We start from the raw sequence: 24,183 nt of genomic DNA on the forward strand, positions 1-24,183 counted from the left end.
TTGCCTACCATTTTCCCTTGTCGACTCTAGATGGACAATCTCTCAAGTGATGACCACTTTTATCACAACCAAAATAATTATCCGTACCCATCAAGAATTTCCTCGAGTGACTCTTGCCACACTTTTGGCATGCAGGAACCGAAGATCTATTTCCACCACCATTTCCTTCTTGAGGCTTAGGGTTAGACACCATATATTTGTTTAAATTAGGAGCCTGAGCATTGGAGGAACCTTGACCAGAAAACCTTTGTCGAAACCTAGAACGACCATATCCATCGGACCTTGAATGTGAGAAGTCAACATCACCGGTTTTTTCCATTTTTGCCTCCCTGGAACTTTCCTTAACATTATCCTCTTCAATTTGTTGAGAATGAATCATTAAACAAGAAATACCCACTTCTTTAATGAGAATGGCGATATGAAATTCCTTAACCACCATTTCAGACACATCCAAAACAAACTTACTCATCTTTTCCCTAGAATCGGCAACCATAGAAGGATCATACTTGGACAATTGTGAATTTCAAAGCATATTATTTCACACTCATATTTCATTGATGAAGGTTAATGAACTCAAGAACATTTGCCTCCCTCGTCTCAAGGTAAAAGAATCTATCAAGAAAAGTGACTTTAAACATATCCCAAACAAGAGGACCCGCATCAACCGCCCTCTCTTCCTTCAATTGATTGAACCAAACTTGAGAAACACCCTTAAGTTGATAAGCAACCAATTCCACCTTTTCCACCAGTGCCTCCCATGATTATCAAAACTTGTAAACCTCATCAATGAACTCTTGAAGATCTACCTTAACCTTGGAACCATCAAACTCTGGGGGATTATTCTAGTGAATCCCTCACTCTAGTTGTCGTCATACTCACATTTGGGTTCACGGTTAACACAACATCCCTATTGGCTTGAGTCATCATGGCTTGAGACAATAATTAAAAAGTGGCTCGAAACTCCGCATTAGTCACTCGTTCGGCCAAAGAGTCGGTCTGAACTTGAGGAGCTTCTTGTTCCATATTTTCATTCACATTCCTTCTTACATATGCTCTTCGCGGGGCCATAGCTTGAAAAACATGAGTAGGGACTAGGAGACAGATATATAGAGAGTTAAACTCTATTGCATGAATTTAGAGTGATGAATGAAGTGAAATTTCTTATACATCTTATAGCCTCCTACTAATAAATGTGGCGCGCTTCACATTAATGAACAAGACTCTATTCGACGCGGCTTTTGAGACATCACATTTTGCTTTGAATACTAAGTTTTTCACGACCCAAAGTATACCCTAGGTGTAACATGACATATAGAACCCCGGAAGGCCCTATACAATCCACTTAGCAAGGTAAAAGAAATAAAGATTTCAAAAGTAGCATTCATATTCCAAAAGAGTTTAACAAAGTAGAAGTCTAACATAAGTCACAACAAGACATCTAAATATCAAAGAAGTGGTTTCGACGTAACCCATACACCACATACATCATCCGAAAACTAGAAAGACACAAAGAAATTAAAAAGTATCTCGGTCCTCAGAACATGAGAGGTGTTGGATCCTACATTTGTGAAACAATGTAGGCACAAGTATGCATTACTACATAGAATTACTAAGAATGGGCCAATATACATAAAATATACATGGTAGAATGAATAGCTTAAAACGTGTAATGCATGACCAATATTTGAACATTTCAAAGCCTAAAGAAATAACATCATATGAATCATAAGATATGGTGGATACATTTGCAATGAGAGACATAAGAAAGATTTGAAGAAACATATTCATTTTGTGGGATATTATCTTTAACCAAAAATAAGACCATGAGAGCTTTATCATGGAATTTGGTATATCCCTCGTACTGAAAGAAAGGGATTCTACTTGCCAAGGAAGAGTTCGTGCACGTCATATTTTGCTAAAGAGGATCCACTAGCTAGGTCATTTTAGACAATCCTTTAAGGGCACATAGTTAGGGACTAGAGGTTGCTACTAGATATTACCTTATTGAGCTTCCACCTCAGGCCCTCTCGGTGTTAGTCTAAATCCCAATGGAATAGATAAAAGTCAATATCAATATAACATAGGAAAGGTTATGATCAACACCAATACGCATATTAGAGATCAAAACATAGAATAACTCCTTAAATTACCATTCAAACATAGGTGAGAAAACCTTTCACCAAAGTGAATCCATATGTGAGAAATACATTTTACAATCATGATCATATTCATATGTGAGTAAACCTTTCACAACAACATTGATACTTCCATCTAAAATCACCCTATCATAATAAACATCATTTTCATAATACATGCATAATTTTTCAAAATTCATAGGTTGAAAATCATGAATACTGATGATTTGTAGATTTGCACTCATTTAACTTTGTCCTTTCTAACATAATATTGATGGTTTGCAGATATGAAGGTAATTGAACAAGGCAAGGACTGATTTTTGAAAGAATGGAAAAAGATACAAAAATAAGTGTAAAATAAGTATTGTTGATCGCCTAACATGATGGGTGGATCACCAACTGAGCACGACCTCACACAAGTTGACTATGTAAAGCATTGATGTCTATCAAAGAAGGTCATTAGACTCCATTAATGGTGGTGATGCACCAAACGAGAACGGCGAACCAGATGAACATCGCTCAACGTAATAGTGAGCAAAGCAAAGATGCAATGCTTGAAAGGTGAACAAGGTGGTACTTGGAGATTCGCCAAGTGTGAAGGGATGACTCGATCGAGTTTACCAACTGAAGTTCAATCACTTGAAGCCTAGAGCATCACAACGCGGGTTGAGCATCCAATTGTTTAACTATTACAAATGAGCTAATTTAAAGTCCAAATTTCATAATAAGGAATTCTCCACGATATACCATTTCATGTGGGATTCGACCCCGACTCTTTGTTGGATTTTTCACTGACTACGATCACTCACTCTTTCAATTGGTTTTTTAGGGTGATTCGAGCGTTATCAGGTCCTCATAATTTCAACTAAATTTCATGTATTAACATTAAATTATGCATCAGAAGACTTAATCAATAATAAAAATCATAATTGAATGAACACATATAGAACTAAGAAGAACCCTAATTTTTTTATCAATTGAGAAATGGAAAACCTTAGAAACCCCGTGGAGGAATGGATTCCATGGGTGGATACCCACATGAATGGTGAATTGATACCCCCTGAATGATCCCTAGCTACTTCTTCTTCAGATGAGGTCATAGTTGTGTGTCTTCAAGGCTGTGGACCTCATCTGAATTTGGAGGGTCTCACAGCCTTGAAGAACACAACGATGTCTTTTGATCTTCTTCTTCCAACTTGGGATTTGCTCTTTTTCGTCACTCTTTTTGGGCGAATTTATTGAAGATTTCGTTCGAGCTTTCTATTTCAATGAACCTATTTGATCTATACTTTGTGAGTTCTCTTTTTACCTCTCGGTTTGATATTGATTCGCTTGCGGATTTCATTAGTACTCCCTGTGTTCCTAATTACTTGACCACTTTTGAATTGGCACACCTATTAAGGAAACAATGATTGGCATATTAAGTTTATCATTTTACCCCTATTAATGATGAAGTGGATGAATTCAAAACTTAAGATTTTCAAAAAGTTATACCTTTTTCAAAGTAACTAATTGAGGGTATAATAGGTAAAAAAAAAATTGTTCATTCTTGATTTGTCAAATTGGACAAGTAATTAGGGACAGCTAAAAAAACAAAAGTGCACAAGTAATTAGGGACATAGAGAGTAGTAATTTCTGATTTTCTTTCTATGGTATTTGATGGAACTGGCGTTTCTTCTGGGTTTAGAAATATTGTGGGTGCATAGTTATGACCTTATCAAAAGGAAATCATAGAAAAGATTTTGTGTTGACCTTAAATTGATATACACATGCAGTGAACTTTTTGCTTCAATTGTTAGTTTGCTTGAAATTTTCGTGACAATTTTTACAATTACCATTCATATTGTAATTGTTAATTAGGTTGTGCAATGAAAGATAATATCTATATCTTTTAATGAGAATATAATTACAAAGCTGAGGGGAGCATATATAAGCTCAACCCATTGTTCGAGATGTTTTTCTTATCATTTGTCATGCTTTCCGAACTGTTTTGTGTCGAGTGTCGGTAAGAAATAATTTCCCTATTTCTTAGGATATGGTTAAGATTTATGTACACACTATCATTCTCGAACTCTACTTATGAAATTACACTGACGATGTTGTTGTTGTTTTCTCTGCAAATGCTCGGGAGTGCAAGAAAGGGTAAGTTTAATATATGAGCCTAAGAAATGGTAGGTAAGGCTAACTTTGAATTTAAATAGTTATATCAATGTTCTGAGTCTCCATCCTGACACAAAAATGACAAACATTACACTGTTCAACCAAATTATAGTTAAAGATTCAATCTTTTTTGTTAATTAAACTGATTCTTAACCTTAGCCAACTCAAAACCTAGCAAACATTACAGTTTACACTTAAACAACACCTAAAGATTCAATCTTTCTGTTAATTGAGCTGATTCTTGAAATTACCCAACTCAAAACTTAGACAAAATTACACCTAACAATAACACTACAGCTAAAGATTCAAAACCCTAGGAGAAGCACACATGACGACGAAGAGTAGTCTGCCATAGAGTCTTTTATATATTAGAAACAGGGCCGGCTCTTGCCTATAAAATTTTAGGCATTGGCCTTAGGCCCCCAATTTTTGGGGGCCTCAAATTTTTATAAATAAAAAATTATGTATCTTAATCCCATTCAAATAGAAGAAATTAAGGAAACATTGTTTTGGATTCTTACATTTTCTTCGTTAACACTCACATTATTTATCCTTTGTAACTCTTTTTGCACTCTATTTCTTCAAATCTTTGATAGTTAGAGTAATACACTCTCAAAAATATAAATCAATAGTCGAAAAGTGTTGAACAAAGTGCATTACAAATTCTTTTTTTTTAATTTATTTGTTAATTTTCATATTAAAGTAGGTATACCAAGTTATCAACTTTTTGAATCAAATTCTATGATTCTAACTCTTATCTTTAAAGCTTATCAACTTATTACTTATAAAATTGTGTTAATAATTCATATAATAATTGTCTCAATAAAATGATGTTTTTCAATGTTGAATTGATAAAATCTTACTTAAAACTAATAATTAAAAAAAAAGTGTTTGAAAAATCATTTATATAAAAGATATTAAGTAGTAATTTACGTCTAGAAATTTAGAAAAATAAATAGATATAGATAAAATTTATATAGATTTTAGGCCTCTAATAAAAATTTCGCTTTAGGCCTTAAATTATGTTGAGCTGCCCCTGATTAGAAATGCGTGTCTTTGAAAAATACTTCACATGAAACATGAAAGAGCGTGTTCACTATCTTTTTCATGTCAACATTGAGATAGAAATTACCAAGTGCTCTATAGATGCCAAAAAAAATAAGTATAAATAATCCAGAAATTTTTTTAAAAAAATTAGCATCGGCACCACTAATAAAAAAACATACATTATATGAGATGTCATAGTTGCCTTTCCTTTATTATTTACTCTTTGTTAGTGTGCTTTTAGTTGTGAACTAAAGTAGTTTTCCGTTAAATTTCTCAAGAGAAATAATGATGATATAATTTCAATTATAGTACAAGACAAACATTTGGTTACATTAATTGAAAATTGATGTGCAATGCACCACTTTTATTCCACGCACCAAATTAACATGAATAAAAATGTGTTTTTACTGAAAATAGTACCTTATGTTGAAAAAATAGGTAAAGAGTTTAGCTAAAATAAGGAGAGTGGTGTTCACCAATTTCATAAACAAAACTTGTCTTCTCATTTGATCATTTATCAATTAAGCTATACTGTTCCCTCAATTTAACAATAAATAATCCTTGATAATAAATAAATATATCAAGAATCTTTTTGCACACTGTAAAAGGCAAGCTCTTGGAAATTGACATGTTCACTAAACCAGATATAATCGAAATCAATCCCATCAAATAAAATAGCAAATGTAAAACGATAAAAATACTAAATGGATGACTTATATTCTTCCCCCAACCGCAAGACTCTTTCTTCCTGACCTATTTGACTCTCTGGCTATAGTTATTTAGGTGGTATACCAAGATCATGTTCTTCCCAAGAAGACACGAAACAAAATTATTAAATGGGTAAATGAAATGGAAAAGAGATGTTCTTATTTCATCCAAATTATAAGCTTTTTCAGCATACGTATGCATATACTTACGTTTCAATACACTTCTAGCTCAAGTATTAGCCACACACATTAATCATCAAGACCAGTAAATACCTAGGCTACAAGCTCAAAATGTAGAAATGTTGAAAGATCACCACAAATATGGTGAGAGGACGGTGGACAATAAAAAGAAAAGAAATCAATGAAGTACTATCCATCAAAAGTATATATAAATAGAAAACGATATTACAAGAAAAACCAATAAGAAACCAGAAAATCATGGACTAATTCATTTCAAAATGTAAACAAAATCATGAGCTTAAGCTCCTCAAAGATCCTAAAATTCATTTCATTTTCCCCGGCCTCCCTTGTTGCCAGCTGCTGAAGCCTTTCCTGAGCCTTTTCCTTTTTGGTTGCCCTTCTTCCCCTTGTCCTGCTGCTTCTTCTTTTTCATTCCATGCTTTCTTGCATCTTTTTTCATTCTTGGATCAACAAGGACCTTTCCCTTGCCAACCTTAACTTGAACTCCTTTCTTTGCCACTACATATTCCCTTTCTGGTTTTTTTGTTGACGACGCCTTCCTGTATAGCTGTTCAATCATTTTTCTCTTTGAACCTTCAGAGATTTCAGTTTGGTCTGATATCGTGTTAGCTTTCTTCCTAAACTTCTCTAGCTTTCTATGCGCGGCCCGTTTCTTACGAGCTTTGGCTTCTGCAACCTTCTTTGCAGGCCGAGCATCAATTGCTTTAAATTGAGCTCTCATTGCAGCAATCTCCTCTTTTGTCACGGGTTTCACTGGCTGGAAATTTCTCTTTTCCTCATCAATGAACCACTTCGGCAACCCCTCATCGTGAAACATATATCTGTTGTAAGCATCATCAATCATTTCATCCCTAGGCCTTTTCTTCAGCATCATTTTTGCTGTAGCCAATATTTCAGCCTTGGTGTCAATGTCGTCATCAGATTCATCAGATGATGAGTCACTAGAATCAGTAGCAGGAGCAGGAACAATCTCAAAATCATCATCTGTCCTAGAAGCTGAGACCTGTAAATTTGTTTTTTTCCTCGTCAGATCCTTAGTCTCTCCCTGCTGTTTATCATTTGTCAATTCCTTAGATTTTTGGATCTTAGCCCCTCCATCTATTTGCATTTCATCTTCACTGTCATACCTGTCCAAGACATCTTGCTCTTTTGCTTCAGCAAAAACATCTTGAGTAAACCACTTCTTCACAATCTCCTCCTGAGGTGGTGCATCCTCAAGGGGCACAACAAGAGGGTTGACTTCATTATCTTCCATGTCACTCTCAGAGTCTTGAGCAGAATCAATCATCGTGCTATCATCATTGCCATCCTGGAAAAGAAAAGAGCAGCACTACCATTAATGCAAAGAAAGACAAAAGAAAAATAAACTTCTGAGTAACTTGAAGAAGCCATGTGGAAAAAAAAAACACTTAGTACACATTTTTTAGATGATTTATGAAAGGCACTTGGAAAGTTTAAGATAATGATCAAAATTTTATTCAACCCTTCTATGTAATCCTAGTTAAAGGACAGACAGGATTTAGTTAAAATCAATTTGAATTTGACTTTTACTTTGGTAAAAACTGAATCTCACCAAATCTACAATTCAGTTAATATATTTGAAATCTACACGCCACTGTATTACAACTCATAAGTTGTTGTAATACAGGAAATAAATGTAAATAATAACAAATCAAGTATATAGGAAGGAGATGAAGCTGTGCCTAGTACTCCTTGGGGTAAACACGATCCAGATTTGAAGTCTCTTACAGATCAATTTTGATCCAGAAGAACAGGAATTAAATCTTTGCCAAACTAGAACAAAGCTCAAACAAGTTAGCTCCCACTAGGGGGTTTTACCCTGTGCGCACCCAAAGGGTAGCGGCTGCGGGTTTCTCTTGTCATCAAAAAAAAAAAAAAGTTAGCTCCCACTAAATCCAGCAGAGCATCATCAAACAAGTACTAAAAGAATGACCCCTATTGAATTTATATACAAAGTACTTGTTGAAGAAAACAAGAAACTCAGTCCCATAGCAAAAGGAAACAGGAAAAACATAAGTGGAGGATGTACAAATAAGAATTTTATAGTGCAACTTAAACCTCACTTACCTGCAGATCATCCTTCAAGTGTGCTTGTTTGGATCGCTTTCTCTGTTTTGATTTACCTTCCACTCTACCCAAATACCGTTCATAAGCCTCATCAAATAATGCCTCTATATTGTCATCATGTCTGAAAATGAAGGGAAAAAGAGACCTTGTAGCTTTAGAAGTTTACAGGCAACAATCAATTTTAGAAGCAGATCCGCAAAAAGCTGGCCATAATACCTTCTGCGTTCGTCTTCAGAGTCCAGATCACTGGATGAATGCTCCTGGGCTTCCTCGTCACTTTCATCACTTACCTCAGTAGTTTCTTTGTCGTATTCACTGTTATCAACAGCTACGAGATCTTTCTTACCCTGAAATGTTTTTTCAAATGCATGTGAAGAATATAATTAACAAATGTTGTAGCACTCTTCACATAGCAGTAAAAATGAATTAAATTGGGTGAAGAAAAATTATCAAGATTAGTAGTGAAACAAATCTGCATATCACGTATCTAACAATGGAAAGGATTAGAAAAAATAGCATGTGTTTGGTCCAGTGTAATCAAGGCGCGCTTAAGCCCTAAAGCGAGGCTCAAAACGTGTTGAGCGCTTCGCCTCGCTTTATGTGCGCTTCAGTGTCGTCATCAAGGTTCTAAGGCAAGCTTTTCCTTGCCAATGAGCCTTTTATGAAGAAGTGAAACTAAATAATTGATATTTCACTTAACCATAAAAAAATTTCAATTTCTTTGTTCATATATTTTTTTGGATAAAGGTAATATTATTTCTTTGTTCATATATTCGTCATTCGTGTTTATAATTATTAGTCTTGAACTAAACATATATATTTGTATTCTTTTCTTCCTTTGCACCTTTTTTCATTAAAGCCCACGCTTTATTTGCCCTTAAAGTCCCCATGGACCTTAGACCTTTTTTGCGCTTTTCGCCTTTGATAACACTGGTTTGGTCTCAGAAAAAAAGTTAGAAAGCATTACTACTATTTTAAGGATTATTCTCAATAGGGTTTAAAAGATAGATCAAAAAAGATGGGGAAAAGGGAAAGATAACCTTTAAGTCTTGATAAGTGAAACACTTAAAGTGGTCCCATTTTGAGAAGCCAATAAAGATATCACTCTTACCTTGCATTTTATTCAAGGTTGACGCTTCCACCTTATAGAAAAGATATGTGTTTCTTATTTCTTACTATATAATATGATAACCCCATCTCATAGTGAGTTCACACTTTGTCCTATTTGCTGCGTCTTACAGTCCTTTTCTGCCATGGTCCAAAGCAATACTCTTCAAGTGTCATTCCTCTCTCTTCTCTGTTTGCTGTTCAGCACTGCCATGTTAAGGATGGTCCAAAGTCACTCCAAGAAATTACTGTCCAACAGTAGTCCTGGAAGTATCAACTTCACCCCTATTTTCATTTCTGCTTATCTCGTCTCCGCACAATACACCCTCACACTCCCTCAGAATGCTCTGAGATTTTCCCAACTGTAGGATGGTCAGCCAGATACACCACCTTTTTACTTGGTGGATGCCATAGGCTTCTGAATGTCCACAAGTTACAGACATCCATATTGCTTGTTGTACAAATGTGGAAATTGAAATGGTGTGCATTCCTGAACACTCCTTATATTTTTGGTTCAATAATTTTTTTTAAACGAGTGTGGAGTATAAATTGGGAGAGGGTGGATTTAACTTTCCCTGTTCACTCTATCCTTGAAATTCTCAACCACGTCACAAAAGCTCAAAAGCACATCTCCCCTGCTGCTGTTCCTACAAACCACATACCTCCCAACACCATCCACTGCACCTTTCTATTTACTGAATTAAACTAATTACATCATGGATAATTCTTTAGGGTATATTATAACATATAAATTTAATCATAACATTCACATCCGTGAAATGCCGTACCCTATAAAAAATGTTATGGTTCTAGATATCAATTTTACTTCTACCCGCAGAAAGATTCTAAAGCAACTTGACAACTGTAATTAGTCAAAGTCACCAATATTATCTGATATAGTAAAGTAACTAAACCAAAAATCAGGGAGGGTTGTCCATCAGAAATCTAGCAACTTATAGCAAGTGCATGTTTGACGAAGTTGTTATGGAGATACAACTCAGAAGAACCTGTAGTTAGAGCCAAGTTCTGAAGCAACTTGACAACTATGAGAAGAAAACAGTCAAAATCACCCTTCCTGGTTTTTGCCCTTTGCAATTCTTAGATAGAATATAAAAAGATCAAAAAAAATATTGTATGTATTCCCTTTACTAGTTCCAGCAAAGAATGCATTTTACTTCTCATTATTTATCTTCTTCTCTTTTCGGGGACAAGTCAAAAGTGCCCATTGTGCCACACTAAGGCAGAGTTATAGTTACAAATGTGCATGCATTTATTGAGTCGCCTAAAATTATAGCATAAGATGGACATTATGCAATAAATACAAGAAAAAAATTACGAACTCTCAACTTGCATAGCACTCAGAGGCGTATCTAGAGGGGGTGTCGTGGGTTCACGTGAACCCATGCTTCCCTCTCTAGATTATATATAGTAGTGTTATATTTTTAAAAAAATATTTAAATACCATGTTCAGAGTATCATATAATAATACGATGATGATTGGGTGCACCTCTCTAAGTGAGGATAGAAACTTTAATCATATATCCATCTTGTCTTTTTGAGTAACAACTCTCCAAGTGGTTATCGGTTACCCTTTTGACGTTTCAACTAATTTTGTTTTTGTTTTTTTCCTTTAATCCTTCAAAATTTTCAAGTGTGTTACATTGAAAATTCCTAAAAAATTTAGCACTATAAATATTGTATATAATTAAATCAAATGTATATTAAAATTTAAAACTAGTAGAAAAATTTAGCACTATAAATATTAAAATTTAGCACTATCAAATGTATATATTTTGGACCTATAATTTTTAAAATTTAATAGTTCATATTAAGAACCTAAAAGTCAAATCGATCAAATTTATATTTAGGATACATTTTTTCATAATCGTGCACCCATCTAGCCGAAATCCTGGATACGCCCCTGAATTGGCACTCAATTCCTTCAAAATTTCTTCCCTCCATATTAACCAAAAATACCAAATGGAGGCATCTTCCATAACCTCTTTTGCCTAGCCTCCAATATGTATGTCTACCAACTTTCATCACTTCTTTAGAATGTAAGATTTATTGATGAAACTAGCAGAAACTGGGAAAATGTGGGTCTACTCCTCCTTGTGTCTTCTACATAAGCAACAATAAATATTATGATACATATCTCCTCAAATTATCTTCTTTCAGAATAGCATCCCACTAGATGCACCCAAAAAAGAACTAACCTTCAACCGTTCTATAGCATCCACAATGATTCCAAAAGGGTGCCATCAAATCACCTCAATGAATGGCTGGTTATGATATAACTTCATCAAAGATCATTTTGAGGATGATCTTCCCTAAACTAATTTGTCATCCCCCTAGATTGTGTGGCTATATAACCTTTGAAGTAATGTTTACATCTCAAATTTTAGATCCTGTATGGATATGTTGAAAGTTAAATTCCAGAAAATCTGCATACCTTCCTAACTAAAAAGCTCCCCTACACATTCCTGTCATTTCGGAGAAAATCTAAAATTGGGAAACCATCATTCAATTTTATGTTACATTACTTCTTCTCTCAGAATCTCAAATTACCATTTCCAACTAAAAGCAAGTGAATTCAGAAGACCCTTTTTAAATCAAAATCACCTGTTGACCCTCTTCACCAGCTTGTTATGTAAGTTAAAGTGACCCCTTCAGAGAACAACCCATGTTGATTAATTCCCATATGCTTTCAGAATGTTGTTTGGCTGTCAAGACTCAGTATAACGAATTCTTCCCATCACAAAATGCTCCTCTAAAGCATCATCCAACTCAACTACCACAAATTTCATAACACGAACTTAAAGCAAATATATAAATAAAACAAACCTAACAAAAAAATAGACAAGTAGATACTATCACATAGCAACTATTTCAGTTTTTAGCTACAATATCTAGTTGGTATCTAGATGTAGATTTTCTCAAATACACAAGACCTCATCTGGACGATGAAGAACAGAGCTTTCAACCAGATTAACTTTAAGGAAAAACAATTTCTCTGTAAAAGTAGCATCCAGTCCACTAGAGCAAATGATATAACAAGGAATCTAAGTGTGAAAATACCTTGATGGAAGATAGAGAGAACAAATCCTGATCACCATAGCCATCCTCTGTCGCATCTACTTGTATCCCAAGTGCCTTGCGTGCTTTCTCCTGCAATCAGAAAAATAAAGGGGAAACAATCAGTGAAATAGATCCCATGTGACTACTTCATGATTTTAGGAAAGTAACAGAAGTTGTTGGAGGGTACATATCAATTCAAGAAACCACTACCAGATTTTGGGCTAGTGTTAAGAGCACAACAAGTGATGTGTGAATTAGGCACTCGTCAGAGATTGGAATCTTTTCTCTCTTTTTTTTTTATAAAGGTAGAGTTGTATTCTTCAGCATGGTGTGCTGGGTACTTCCAAAAAGAAAACAAGTTATTTCCATAATTACATAGATCCTAGGAAATCTACCAACTGTTCTACTTCTTCTATACCATCTTCTTTACACCAAAAATACAACATGTTAATGCAATTTTCTTTAACCTTCTGAATAGTGTTAGTAATATTCTCATGACACCTGAGGTCTCTTTCTTTCAAAATAGCCAGCCAGAAACAAGCAGGTACTATAGACCACCTCGTCACAGGTTGAATCTGACCAACAAAAAAGCCTGGTATTTAAGTGGAGATGTGTACTGGGACAGACCATCATCCACCGTGTTTCAAACCAAGAACCGCTGGACTCGAGGATTTCTCAGTTATAAAAAAAATCAAGAAACCCTAATGTCAAGACTTCTACCAAATAATACTTAGTAGCAAGTTTAATTTTTCCCAGAATGCCCTGGTGTGAGTTTCAGACATTGACCTACAGGCAATCAAATAAATAATCAGCCTGGCCTGAACTGCAACTTTATCCAGGCTCTAGTTCGACTAATTCGGTTTATAGCTAAGATACCCTGAAGAAAAAATGTTTGGGGGTATTCAGAAGACGGTGAGGAGCCACCATAAGTTATTTCCAAACGTTGAAAACTTGAAATGCATGAAAGCGCACTTGTTTTCTCAAGGGAAAAGCACAAAATTCACAATTTGGGATACTTGTTTGTTCATTAATTCTTTTGAGCTCAACAGAAAATATCACTCCCCACATGATGTTGTATGGAACACATTCTTAACTATGTGTAAATAACAACAGCAAACTAAAACAGAAATTGAAAGAGACTTGGTGGAGCATATGCATAAACCTTGGCTCGTCTTTTTGCTTGAAGTTTCTTCTCTTTTTTCTGCTTTTTCTCCAAAATATTGGTTTTCTCCTCTATTTCATTGAGAACTCTTTCTTCTTCATCTTCACCTTCATCTTCACCTTCTTTGCTCTCACTTTCAACAACTGTTGGGGTCTTTATTTTTTCAGGAGATAAAGCTTTTCTTATCTGCATACGCCACCTAGAAAAAAAAAAGGTTTGCATTAAAAAAATCATAAGAGGAACATAAAAGAATGAGAATAGAGAATAATGTAACTAAATTCAATCAAGAACTTTGAGCATCCCAAAACGGAAAGGTGCTAAAAAGGTTTCTGTTTCGTACTTTAACAGATACTTGAAGTCTTGCTTTGCAAGAACACGTAAATCATCACATAGAGATTTAACCTGACACAAAAATTGAAGCGTAAGGCTAACGATAGCAAGCAACTACAGCATCTAGCAACAACAGGCTATAGCCTATAATAGACCACATGTAATATACCTCCTCTGTTGTGAGAGTGTGGTATCTAATGGCCAAACAGGCAGGATCATCAAAACTCATTGAAGAAAATGTACCAAGGACCTGAACAGGGTTATCAGACCATACAAAATCTGCAACTGAGCACACCTTCCTTAGGACTGTGGCTCCATCTTCGTACCTGCAAGGTTCATTTTATACAAATGTCATATAGATGTAAGTGTGATGGGATAATTCATGCATCTGAAAATAGAAAGAAAGAAATCAATTAACTCAAATCTTCGCCCAGATTAGCTCTAATAATGACAAACCCATTAGACTGAATCAAAGTTAACATCAATCATTTGAAAGCTGGCAATTAGTTAGAAATTCAAATGTCAAGGTAATAGCTACTGGAATGACATCATCTATTAATGATGGATAATAAAAGGATGAACCCAGTATACTAAGCTAGCATCTGACCATAGATTTTAGGACTAGATTTTGAAAAATTATCTTCAAATAGCTGTTTGGCCATGAAATTTGATTGGATTTTGAAGCTTCAAATCTGTGAACTTCAATTTTTTGGGTTTTTGGGACTTCCACTCACAAAACTTCAAATTCCAAAAATTACAATTTCAGAAGCTCAAATTTTCAAGTTTCATCTTCAAACTCTATGGCCAAACAAGAGCTAAGAGGTTTCACATGTTTCCCCAACAATTAAAGACTCTAAAACGGACTAGTAGAAGTTGAGGCAGGAATTTATTAGTGAAGCAGACAAAGCAACCTGAGAAGCCTTCACTACCAACTCAGTCCATGATTCTCATTAATACATGCAAAGAAAGAGATTTGGAGAGTGAAATCTTCAGCATCAGACTAATAAACAAACATTCACTTTATTTTGATGGAACAAAATCAGTCATAATCCACCGTCGTGGGAGACCATGAAGGCAGTGAAGCAGGCCAAGTTTTAGGAAGAATAAAGAACAAACTGCTGCAATGCTGGGGACGCAGAAAGTAAAAGCCCTCAATGGCCAAAGGCCAGAGCCCCACACACTCGCACCTTTCTCTCTCTGTCACCACACACTCTCTCTTCTCCCATTCATCATTTGACAATGTTACACTCTTTTCAGTGCTCAAACTACTTAGTAACCTCTCAACCTAGCATCACGGCCCATTGTCAGATGTTTGTTTTTCACTTTGCTAAAACTTCCTCAAAAAAAATCTCACAACAACTCAACCCATGTGATGAAACCAAAAGAAAAGGGAAAAAACAACTCATTTTTAGCAAACTGTCTTTCTCCTTATATAATGTCACTGCATCTCTTCAAATGAATGGCCACCTATTATCATTATTTAGCCAACAAAGACAGATTCAGCTTCTTCTCGTAATTCAAGCTCGTATGAGAAGCAGGTCAAGCATCCCCATAGATACTACATCAAGTGAATTGTTTACTTGTCAAAAAGGACAAACACATCATCTGCTTCCCTGCCTCAGTTCCACTACAAGGGCATATTCTGGGAAGTGTTAAAAGCAGACTGGTTCAGTTTACAAAGTTCGGTGTCCCAAAAATCTATGCACAAATAACATGTTTCTATGATTTGATTATAGTCAATGGAATGTCATGTTCCTTCTCATGGACTTGAAACAATTAGTCAAATGCATAAATACACAGCAAAATAGGATATACCCATCACGGTGTCTCTTCTGCTTCGTCGCCCCGAGTACATCAATCACCTGATTAAGTACACACAAGAAGCTCAATGAGATTATAGGAGCGTCTATATGTTAAGGAAAAGGAAAGTGCACGGACCTAGCATGCAAAAGAGATAAAAGGGGGAGGGGTTTAAGGAGAGAGTGTGAGAGAGGACCATAATTCAAAAACTCTTTCAGTACCTTGGGGGGTTCTTTTCCTCCTTGAAAGAGGTGCTTTACATCAAGAAGTCGTGGATCGATCTTTGAAGGAGCTTTATATTTAAAACCTATAATATAAATTTCAGCAGATGCTGAACGACTAGCCAGAGGTTTGTCCACCTCAACTTTTTCAAAAAGCTGTAGATGAAACTCAAAAGTGAGGGATCATTTGATCCTTTTATACTTGAAAATAAAACTGGGTATAGATGTGGAAAAAAAAAATTGAGATTGATATAGATGTGGAAATTTACCTGTCTTAGACAGTAAAGAACTGCATTATAATCTTGAGATCTGAAAATCTAAAAGAGGAGACCATATCAGTCTACCAGACAACTCTGTTTGTATGAGCATGAGAAAAAGTATTTTCATCACAATACGCTCGGATACACAAATACAAATATTGATCATCGCCTCCCAGCAGAAAAAGGAATGAACCTAAAAAATGTTACTTGAGGTTGCTTTTAAGTGTAAATACCAATAGATCTGATACTAGAACCAGATTCAACATTGTCAAAAGAGGCCAAGGGCTTCATTTTGGACAACTACATGTGCATACCAAGAGTTTTGCTAACATATGAGGCAGGAAGTATGGCACAATAAATAATCGGTAGGTCATGGAATATAGTTAAAGCAAAGATAAAACCCTAAGAATTCAGCCAATTACACCATTGGCTTCTGAGATGCACTCAACCATTCAAAAAAATACACTGATGAAACAATGAAAAGAATGAGATATCAAGAAAAAGATTACTAAAAGAACATAGTTATTGAACAGGAAAATGACAATGTAGTGTCTGGATAGTTGGCAGCGATGTAAGATATGTAGTGCTCATTCCTTCATGAGGATCAACTTTAAAGGATGCACTTTGGGAACCAGAAAAATTCAAACACTAGAAACTAGAATAAAAGTGCACAGCTGTCGGGCAAGGTAAGCTATATGAAGTAAATAGAAAAATTTAATCAGCAACTCCGTCGAAATGAAATTTCAAAATTTTTTGACTGTTGTAGGCAAATGGCTGTGTTAAACATAGTTAGAATCCCAACAACACAGAATAACGTTAATCTAAATTCAAAATTAGAAGTCATAGACTACTAGAGGTTTCTGGCATTACTCCACATGATTCATACAGGCATAAATAACAACGAAAACATAACAAGGCCAGTAACCAATTACGTTAACTAATTAAGGAACTCATCATCTCAGATCCAGAATCTGATATGACAAAAACACCAAGCTCATAGTAAGACGTAAAAGGGTCTTTTCCACTTTGTCCAACAAGCATAACATAATCGAAAAAGATAGAATTTTTAGCGAGTACCTTTGTAATAAAGGTCCCTTTTGGAGCCAACAATTCAGTAGCAAGCTTAACCGAATCAATAACCAATGAATTCTGACTAGTAGCTTCTTTAGCCCAAGCACCACCAACATTAGGTGAACCATCATGAAGAACCAAATCAAAAGCTCTACATCCATTCTCAGCCATAAGTTTCTTAATAGTTGAACGACATTTAGGTGTAGTGATATCCTGTTGAACAGAAATAGCACCACGAATTGGCCTAATTGGATCCAAATCAACACCGATAACAAGACTACCAACGGGTACATGCTTAACAGCCACTTGCATCCAACCACCAGGTGCTGCACAAAGATCAAGTACTGATTGTGATGAACGTAGAAAACTGAACTTGGAATCGAGTTGGATAAGCTTCCATGCTGCCCTAGAACGATAACCTTGTTCTTTGGCAAGATGATAGTACTTGTCCAAACGATGTTTTCCTTTCACCTTCCCCATTTCAACAAAAGAGGGTTTAACAAGTTTGCTAGGGTTTTGGCCCCTGGCCGACTTTATATATGATTTTGTATGCTTCTCTCACGTGTTGCTCGCGTGAACAACCCAAAAGCCTAAAACATGTAATTGGGTATGTATGAGTATTAGGGTACTTTCTTTCTTGTAATTAGGTTGTGTTTGGTAGGAAGGAAAATGTTTTCTTGCAAAATAAGTGAATTTCTAACTTATTTTTTCATGTTTGGTTGGTAAGTAAAAAATATTTTCTGGAAAAAAAAATTAATATTTGATTGGTGAATGAAAAATACTTTCTATAAAATATCATTTATTTTTGGCACTCTTTAGGAAAATAATTTCTGATCCAAAAATCAACTCTGATAATTGATCTAGGACCAAACACCTGAACTAGGACAAGACCCCGATGATCGTTCCAAAATACGACCCTAAGATCTGACCTAGAACCTCTGACCTAGACATTCGATCCATAACCTGACCCAGAAAATATTTTTCAAAAATAATTTTTTAAAAATAAAATTGACGGGGTTGGGGGAGCGGGTCAAGGTATGGGGTGGAGTAAAAAATGAAATTTTAAAAAGTTGAAATATTTTTTCAAATTTTTTTTGTATGTGTGGGGGGAGGGGTAGGGGTGGTAGCAGTGAGTGAGGTTAAAAAATCTTAAAATTTGAAATATTTTTTTTAAAGAAAATTAAAGTTTTAATTTTTTTGTTTCCGGGAGGGGGGTTGGTTTGGTGGTGTAACATCTCACAAATTGAAATAACTAGGAAGAAGCTAATAATTGAAAAGAGTCATTTTTTGGAAAGAAAGAAAATTTGGAAATTTTGTTAAGTTAGAATAAGTTGAGTTTTGGCCAACTTCAAACGGACATATCTTCTAGCTCAAGATGAGTTAGAGGTACTTCCAGATATGGTAGGAAAGCTCTTGGAATGATCTTTCCAACTCCACTGAGTTTGCACGATTTCGAGTTTGTATGAGTGAGTTATGCCCTTTGGAAGTTGGGTTGTTAGAATAAATAAAATCCAATCCGGATTTTGAAAGAGTAGTTTGGTCTTTTCCTTGCCCAATTATTTTATTTCGATTTTGGTAATTAAGTTAGGGTCTAATCAGAATTAAATCAGTTTACGCTTTTACCAAAATATGTTAGGGCTTGGAGAAAAGAGAAAAGAAGAGGAGAAAGGAGAAGAGAAGCAAGATTCGTCAAGATCGTCGAGTTTAGTTTGTGGATTTCATTAGGGGTGATCCCTACAAGGTATGTGAGATCACATAGCGTTGGGTTAGTTCACCCACGCACCAATCATGATTCAATTTCAGCGAAGTTTATTAGAATGGAAAGTAAATCCTTGAGTTCTTGATGATATTCATTTGAATTCTTGCGGATTGTGTTGTTGGAGTTTTCTTGAGATTGATTCATGTTTTTAGTTGTGTTTTCGAGTAGAACTGATGCATATTGAGGGTATATATGATTCTAAGTGTTTGGGGAAAGAACCATTGAAGTTTAGAGGGTTTAGAGATGAAAAACAAGCAAGAAAAGTCGTCAAACGTCTGGGGAAAAGGGTGGGGCATCGCGCCAGCCACGCGCCCCAAAAGGGTCTCTGAAGTTTACCCCTTGGGGCGACGCGCCAGCCAACGCTCCCCAGGGCAGTCTCTGATCTTTGCCCTCTGGCGCCCCGCGCCTCTGAGAAACCCCAGGGACGCCAGTCTTTTCNAAAAGTCGTCAAACGTCTGGGGAAAAGGGTGGGGCATCACGCCAGCCACGCGCCCCAAAAGGGTCTCTGAAGTTTACCCCTTAGGGCGACGCGCCAGCCAACGCTCCCCAGGGCAGTCTCTGATCTTTGCCCTCTGGCGCCCCGCGCCTCTGAGAAACCCCAGGGACGCCAGTCTTTTCCATTTCTTCCCCACCTTTTGGTACTTGTTCCTTAGCAATGTACTATTTTTTCTAGTTGTTTCCAACACTCTAAGGTACATCTAAACATCATGAAATCATCCATAAACATGAGATCATGAACCTTGAATCCATAATCCAATTCAAGGAAAGTTATGATCAAAGTCAAGAGAAGTTTTTATAGTTTTCTAAAAGTCTTTTCCAAATGTTTTAACTTTGTTTTAAGACTTAAAGTTCAAGTTGAGTAAAGAGTAAAGAGTAAAGTTTGAAGTTCATTTCTTCAAAGGTATATGGGGATTATGTATTCCCAAAGGGTTTAAAAGATTTTTCACATTTAAACAAGAATGGAAACCTCGATTTCCAAAAGGCCTTCGGGCTAGTTTTCAGAAAAGAGTAATCGCTTTCTAAATGAAGCAAGAGAGGAAACTTTGATTTCTAAGATAGCTTTTGAGCTAAGTTTTTGAGCACTAATCTCAAATCACAAAAAGAAGTATGTTTTTAAACATAAGAGCTAATATTATATTTTTTGGAAGTAGTATTGAGCACCGATATGGGAGAGTGTTCAAACAACTCACAGCCCTCATAAACCATGTATCCTTCATGGGTAGAAAAGGGTTATACTTTTTAGATGATTCCTTTAGTGTTTTTTAGCATAGACTAGTGGATCCACTTAGTAGTTCAGGTTCTATGCCCTCGACAAGATATAAGACGGCCCTAGCAGCGTGAGGCAAAACGATGTATCATCGCAATAGCTCTTATGTGATGGTTGTCGGTTAGAGAAACTCCCACAAAAGTAATTGTATTCTTATACACACAGTTTATTGTATTTTTACATACATTTCAGAGTTATATGTATCTTTGCATACAAACAGAGTTGACATCATGTTTTAAACAACTTTTTTTTATATTACACTTGTTTTAACCTGCTTTATATTGAAATGAGTTCAGTTATGTTGAGTTGAGTTGAGCCAGGTAAGTTCTTCAGATTCTTTTCAAGTCTATGTTGTGTTTAGCATTCTAACTCGCATACTCGTACATTCAATGTACTGATGCCAGTTGGTCTGCATCTTATTATGATGCAAACACAGGTAACTAGGATCGGCATCCAGCGCATCGTTGATCCAGTGAGCACTCCAGAGTTAGTTGGTGAGCCTCATTGCATTTCGGAGTCCCTTTTATTGCTTTCAGTTACTTTGTTAGTTCATTAGGATGTCGTGGGGTTTGTCCCGACATGCATCTCAGTTGTTTTAGAGGCTTCGTAGATAGTCAGATGTTAGTTCTTTAGTCTTTTCATTGACTTTATCATTTCATATGTTAAGACTTGAGTTGCCATTTTGGCCAAGTTGAATGTTTGACTTTTAAGCATTCTCAGTTTTTTATTATTCAAGTGAATATAGTGCTTTTGATCATTATAAATATGCATAGAGTCTTCCGGTGAGTTAAGTAAGACAGGTCAAAGGTTCGCTTGGGGCCAGTAATGGTTCTCAAGTGCCAGTCTCGCCCAAGGTATAGGCTCGGAGTGTGACAGGCAGTAGGGGTAAAAATATATTTGAAATTTTAAAAAATTATTTTTTTTGGATGGGGAGGGTCGGGTACAGGGTACGGGGTACGGGGTAGGGTAAGGAAAAAAATATTGAAAGATGAAATAGAGTTTTGGAAAATGTTTTCATTAATTTTTTAAGTAAAGTCATTTTCCTTAAATTTGAGGAAAACAAGTTGATTTGGAAAACATTTTCCAAGACATTGAAGCCAACCAAACATGGAAAATACCAAAACACCCTTAAAGTTAATTATGTTGAGATTAGTTTCGTGTATTAAAGTTAATATACATTACATAATTTCTAAAAATAAGTTTTTTGTTTATAAGAATATCTTTCATAAGTGTAAAGGATGTGAAAAGTGATGTATGTTTGAGGGTTATTTTTGCTATTTAACTATTTTATTGCAAGATAAGTTATTTCAGGATTATTATTCTACTCAGAGGCAGTGATAACTTATCTCAATACTAATTATTAATCTTGAAATAAGTTATTTCAAACTTTGTAACCAAACAGGGAATTAAGAGGTATTAAAAATTTAAGTCAAGATTATTTTTGTTTATCCATCATAGTGTCTTTAAGTTGTAATTGCATTTTTCTTTGAATTTGTCACAATCCAATAGTACCACCTAGACGTGATATGGTACTTAGAATTCCGAGAGACCCTAAGCAAACCATATGGCGCAGTATGACACTAAGATAACAACATAACTGAAATAAAAAGATAAGCGGAAATCGAAGTCTCAAATAGTAATCTCAACATAATACTGAATCAGAGTACAAAGACCATAATGCGGAAATACTATGTCTAACAACAAGCCTCTACTACATAAGAAAGACTAGGACAAACCCTAGTTCACTTGAACAATCTGAAAACTGAATAAGTCTAAAATACATAAAAGCATAAGTGTGACCATGTCTCCGAACTACGAGGACTCACCAAATTTGATCAGCTAATAGGATCCAATACTAACCGCAGACTGAGTAATATGCATCTGAATCTATATTATAAAATAATATACGCACAAGAGATGTATGTGGTCAGTCCTCAGAATGTACTGAATATGGAGAAAGATGCATGATTATAACAAGATAGCATAATAAATCTAAAAAACATAATAATGCAATGACCAAGTAAACATAACTTAAATTTGATCATATGATTTCATAAAACATAGTATAAGGTCATGCATTCTTCTTTAAATCATTATCATGTCATAAGTCTTTGAGGAAGTCATAAGCCTTTGTGGGAAATACCATTAACCGACATAAACCATGTAAGTTATAACTGGAGTTCATTGTATTGTTCTCACATTGAAAAAGAAAGTATTCTACTTGCCACGATAGTGACCATAATCATAAGCTTATGTGGATCCACTAGCTAGATTCAATTAAGACTAAGCCATACGGGGTACTTAGTTTTGAGACAAGGAGATTGTTACTAAAAATGTAGCACCTAAAACAGAGGCGTATCTAAGAGGGGGGGGGGTCATTGGGTTCACGTGAACCCATGGTCTCCTCCCGAGATCATATATAGTAGTGTTATATATTTTTTTTTAAATATTGAAATATAGATGTGTGAACCCACACTTGGAAGTATCACATAATGCGATTATGACTGGATGCACCTCTCTCCGCGAGGTCAGAAATTTGAATTTTATATTTATCTTGTTTTATTTTTCTTTCTAAAATTAGATAACACCTCTCTAAGTGGAAATTGGTGTGTGTGTATGTATATATATATATATATAAGAATTAATTTTAGACCTATAATTTTAAAATTTTAACGGTTTTCAGTAGTAAAAACCTAAATGTCAAACCGATCAAATTTATATCATAGATCAACCTTATTATAACAGTGCACCCATCATCTCAAAATCCTGGATTCGCCTTTGACCTCAAACCTTGATAAGTTGAGTTGGAAAGAAAATTCTAAATTTTGGCTATTGGTGCATGTTGCACGAGCCCACCTACGGACCGTACAAGGTCATGCGATCTGTACGAGGGTAGTCGTCGGAGAGGTGTGAGAAAAGTTGAAAATGTCAAGTCCTAGAAGAATTCCTACAGACCACCATGACAGTCTGTAGAAGTATATACAACCCGTAGGAAGTGTTCATAGGAAGGGGGTCCAAACTTGGTGAAATTTTGATCGACTTTTGGGTTCTACGGTTAGGATCTACGACTCATAGAAGGGTCTACAAACCGTAGGAAGTTTTCGTGAAAAGTGATTGGAATTTCAGCCTCTAGTACTTTGATCTACGGATGACCAGGACGGTCCATAAAAGCTTGTACGAACTGTAGGTCACCTCTAGCAGTTTTTAAGTTAGGGTTATTTGGGCCATTTCTTTTCTTTTCTACACCTAAACTATGTCGTTTTGACCCTACTCCTGTGATTGCTTTTACTCTTCAAAACCTACCTATTTCCCCTTATTCACTCAAAATCCCTCTAAGAAAATCTCTCTAAATTGTCTCCAAGGATTCTCTCAAGTGGATTAGGGTTCTTCAAACTTTCAAGTCTCTTCCTCTAATTCCAAGGCCTAAGTATGTGGGAAATTCATCAATGGATTCTCGTTCATCCATTGAGCCCCAAAGATTTCTTTATTTCCTTCCATGATTTCAACCCAAATTTCTAGGGTTTTATATGATTCTTCATGGCTTTGATTATTTATGATCCAATCAATTATATTTAATCTTATTATGCATGATTTGATTCAAATTACATGTTTTCAAAGTATTTCATACGAACCCATATTATACGTCTATCTTATGCACACATTAAGAAATTGTAGTGACTAGTGACTATGATTCTAGGGTGCTTTCAAATAAAGTATCTCATGAGTTACGAAATTAGATTGCTTCTGATTGAAGTATTCCTACTATGAAAGATTTCTATGGCTTAGCCAC

At 35.6% G+C, this 24,183-nt stretch overlaps 1 protein-coding gene across 1 annotated transcript; it reads right to left on the reverse strand.

Moving 5' to 3' along the window:
* Nucleotides 1-6,374: 6,374 nt before the first annotated feature.
* On the reverse strand, nt 6,375-17,935 carry LOC125844616 (uncharacterized). Its single transcript, XM_049523930.1, has 11 exons — nt 17,374-17,935; nt 16,306-16,353; nt 16,037-16,192; nt 15,831-15,877; nt 14,185-14,341; nt 14,026-14,087; nt 13,686-13,884; nt 12,524-12,613; nt 8,555-8,685; nt 8,339-8,459; nt 6,375-7,559 (listed from the first exon to the last, which is right to left on the reverse strand). The coding sequence occupies exons 1-11, from the start codon at nt 17,845-17,847 to the stop codon at nt 6,558-6,560; spliced, it is 2,487 nt and encodes an 828-aa protein (XP_049379887.1). The 5' UTR covers nt 17,848-17,935; the 3' UTR covers nt 6,375-6,557.
* Between the last annotated feature and the right edge of the window lie 6,248 nt (nt 17,936-24,183).

The sequence above is a fragment of the Solanum stenotomum genome, chromosome 11 (assembly GCF_019186545.1).
Source record: "Solanum stenotomum isolate F172 chromosome 11, ASM1918654v1, whole genome shotgun sequence".
Classification (NCBI taxonomy): Eukaryota; Viridiplantae; Streptophyta; class Magnoliopsida; order Solanales; family Solanaceae; genus Solanum; species Solanum stenotomum.

What these genes read in the sequence shown, in the direction of transcription:
- LOC125844616 (XM_049523930.1), bottom strand. Translation starts at nt 17,847, where the DNA reads ATGGGGAAGGTGAAAGGAAAACATCGTTTGGACAAGTACTATCATCTT. An exon ending in AAGCAAAAAGACGAGCCAAG is followed by an intron (nt 12,614 to 13,685) that starts GTTTATGCATAT and finishes TTCTGATTGCAG; the next exon opens with GAGAAAGCACGCAAGGCACT. An exon ending in TCTCTCTATCTTCCATCAAG is followed by an intron (nt 8,686 to 12,523) that starts GTATTTTCACAC and finishes AAAACATTTCAG; the next exon opens with GGTAAGAAAGATCTCGTAGC.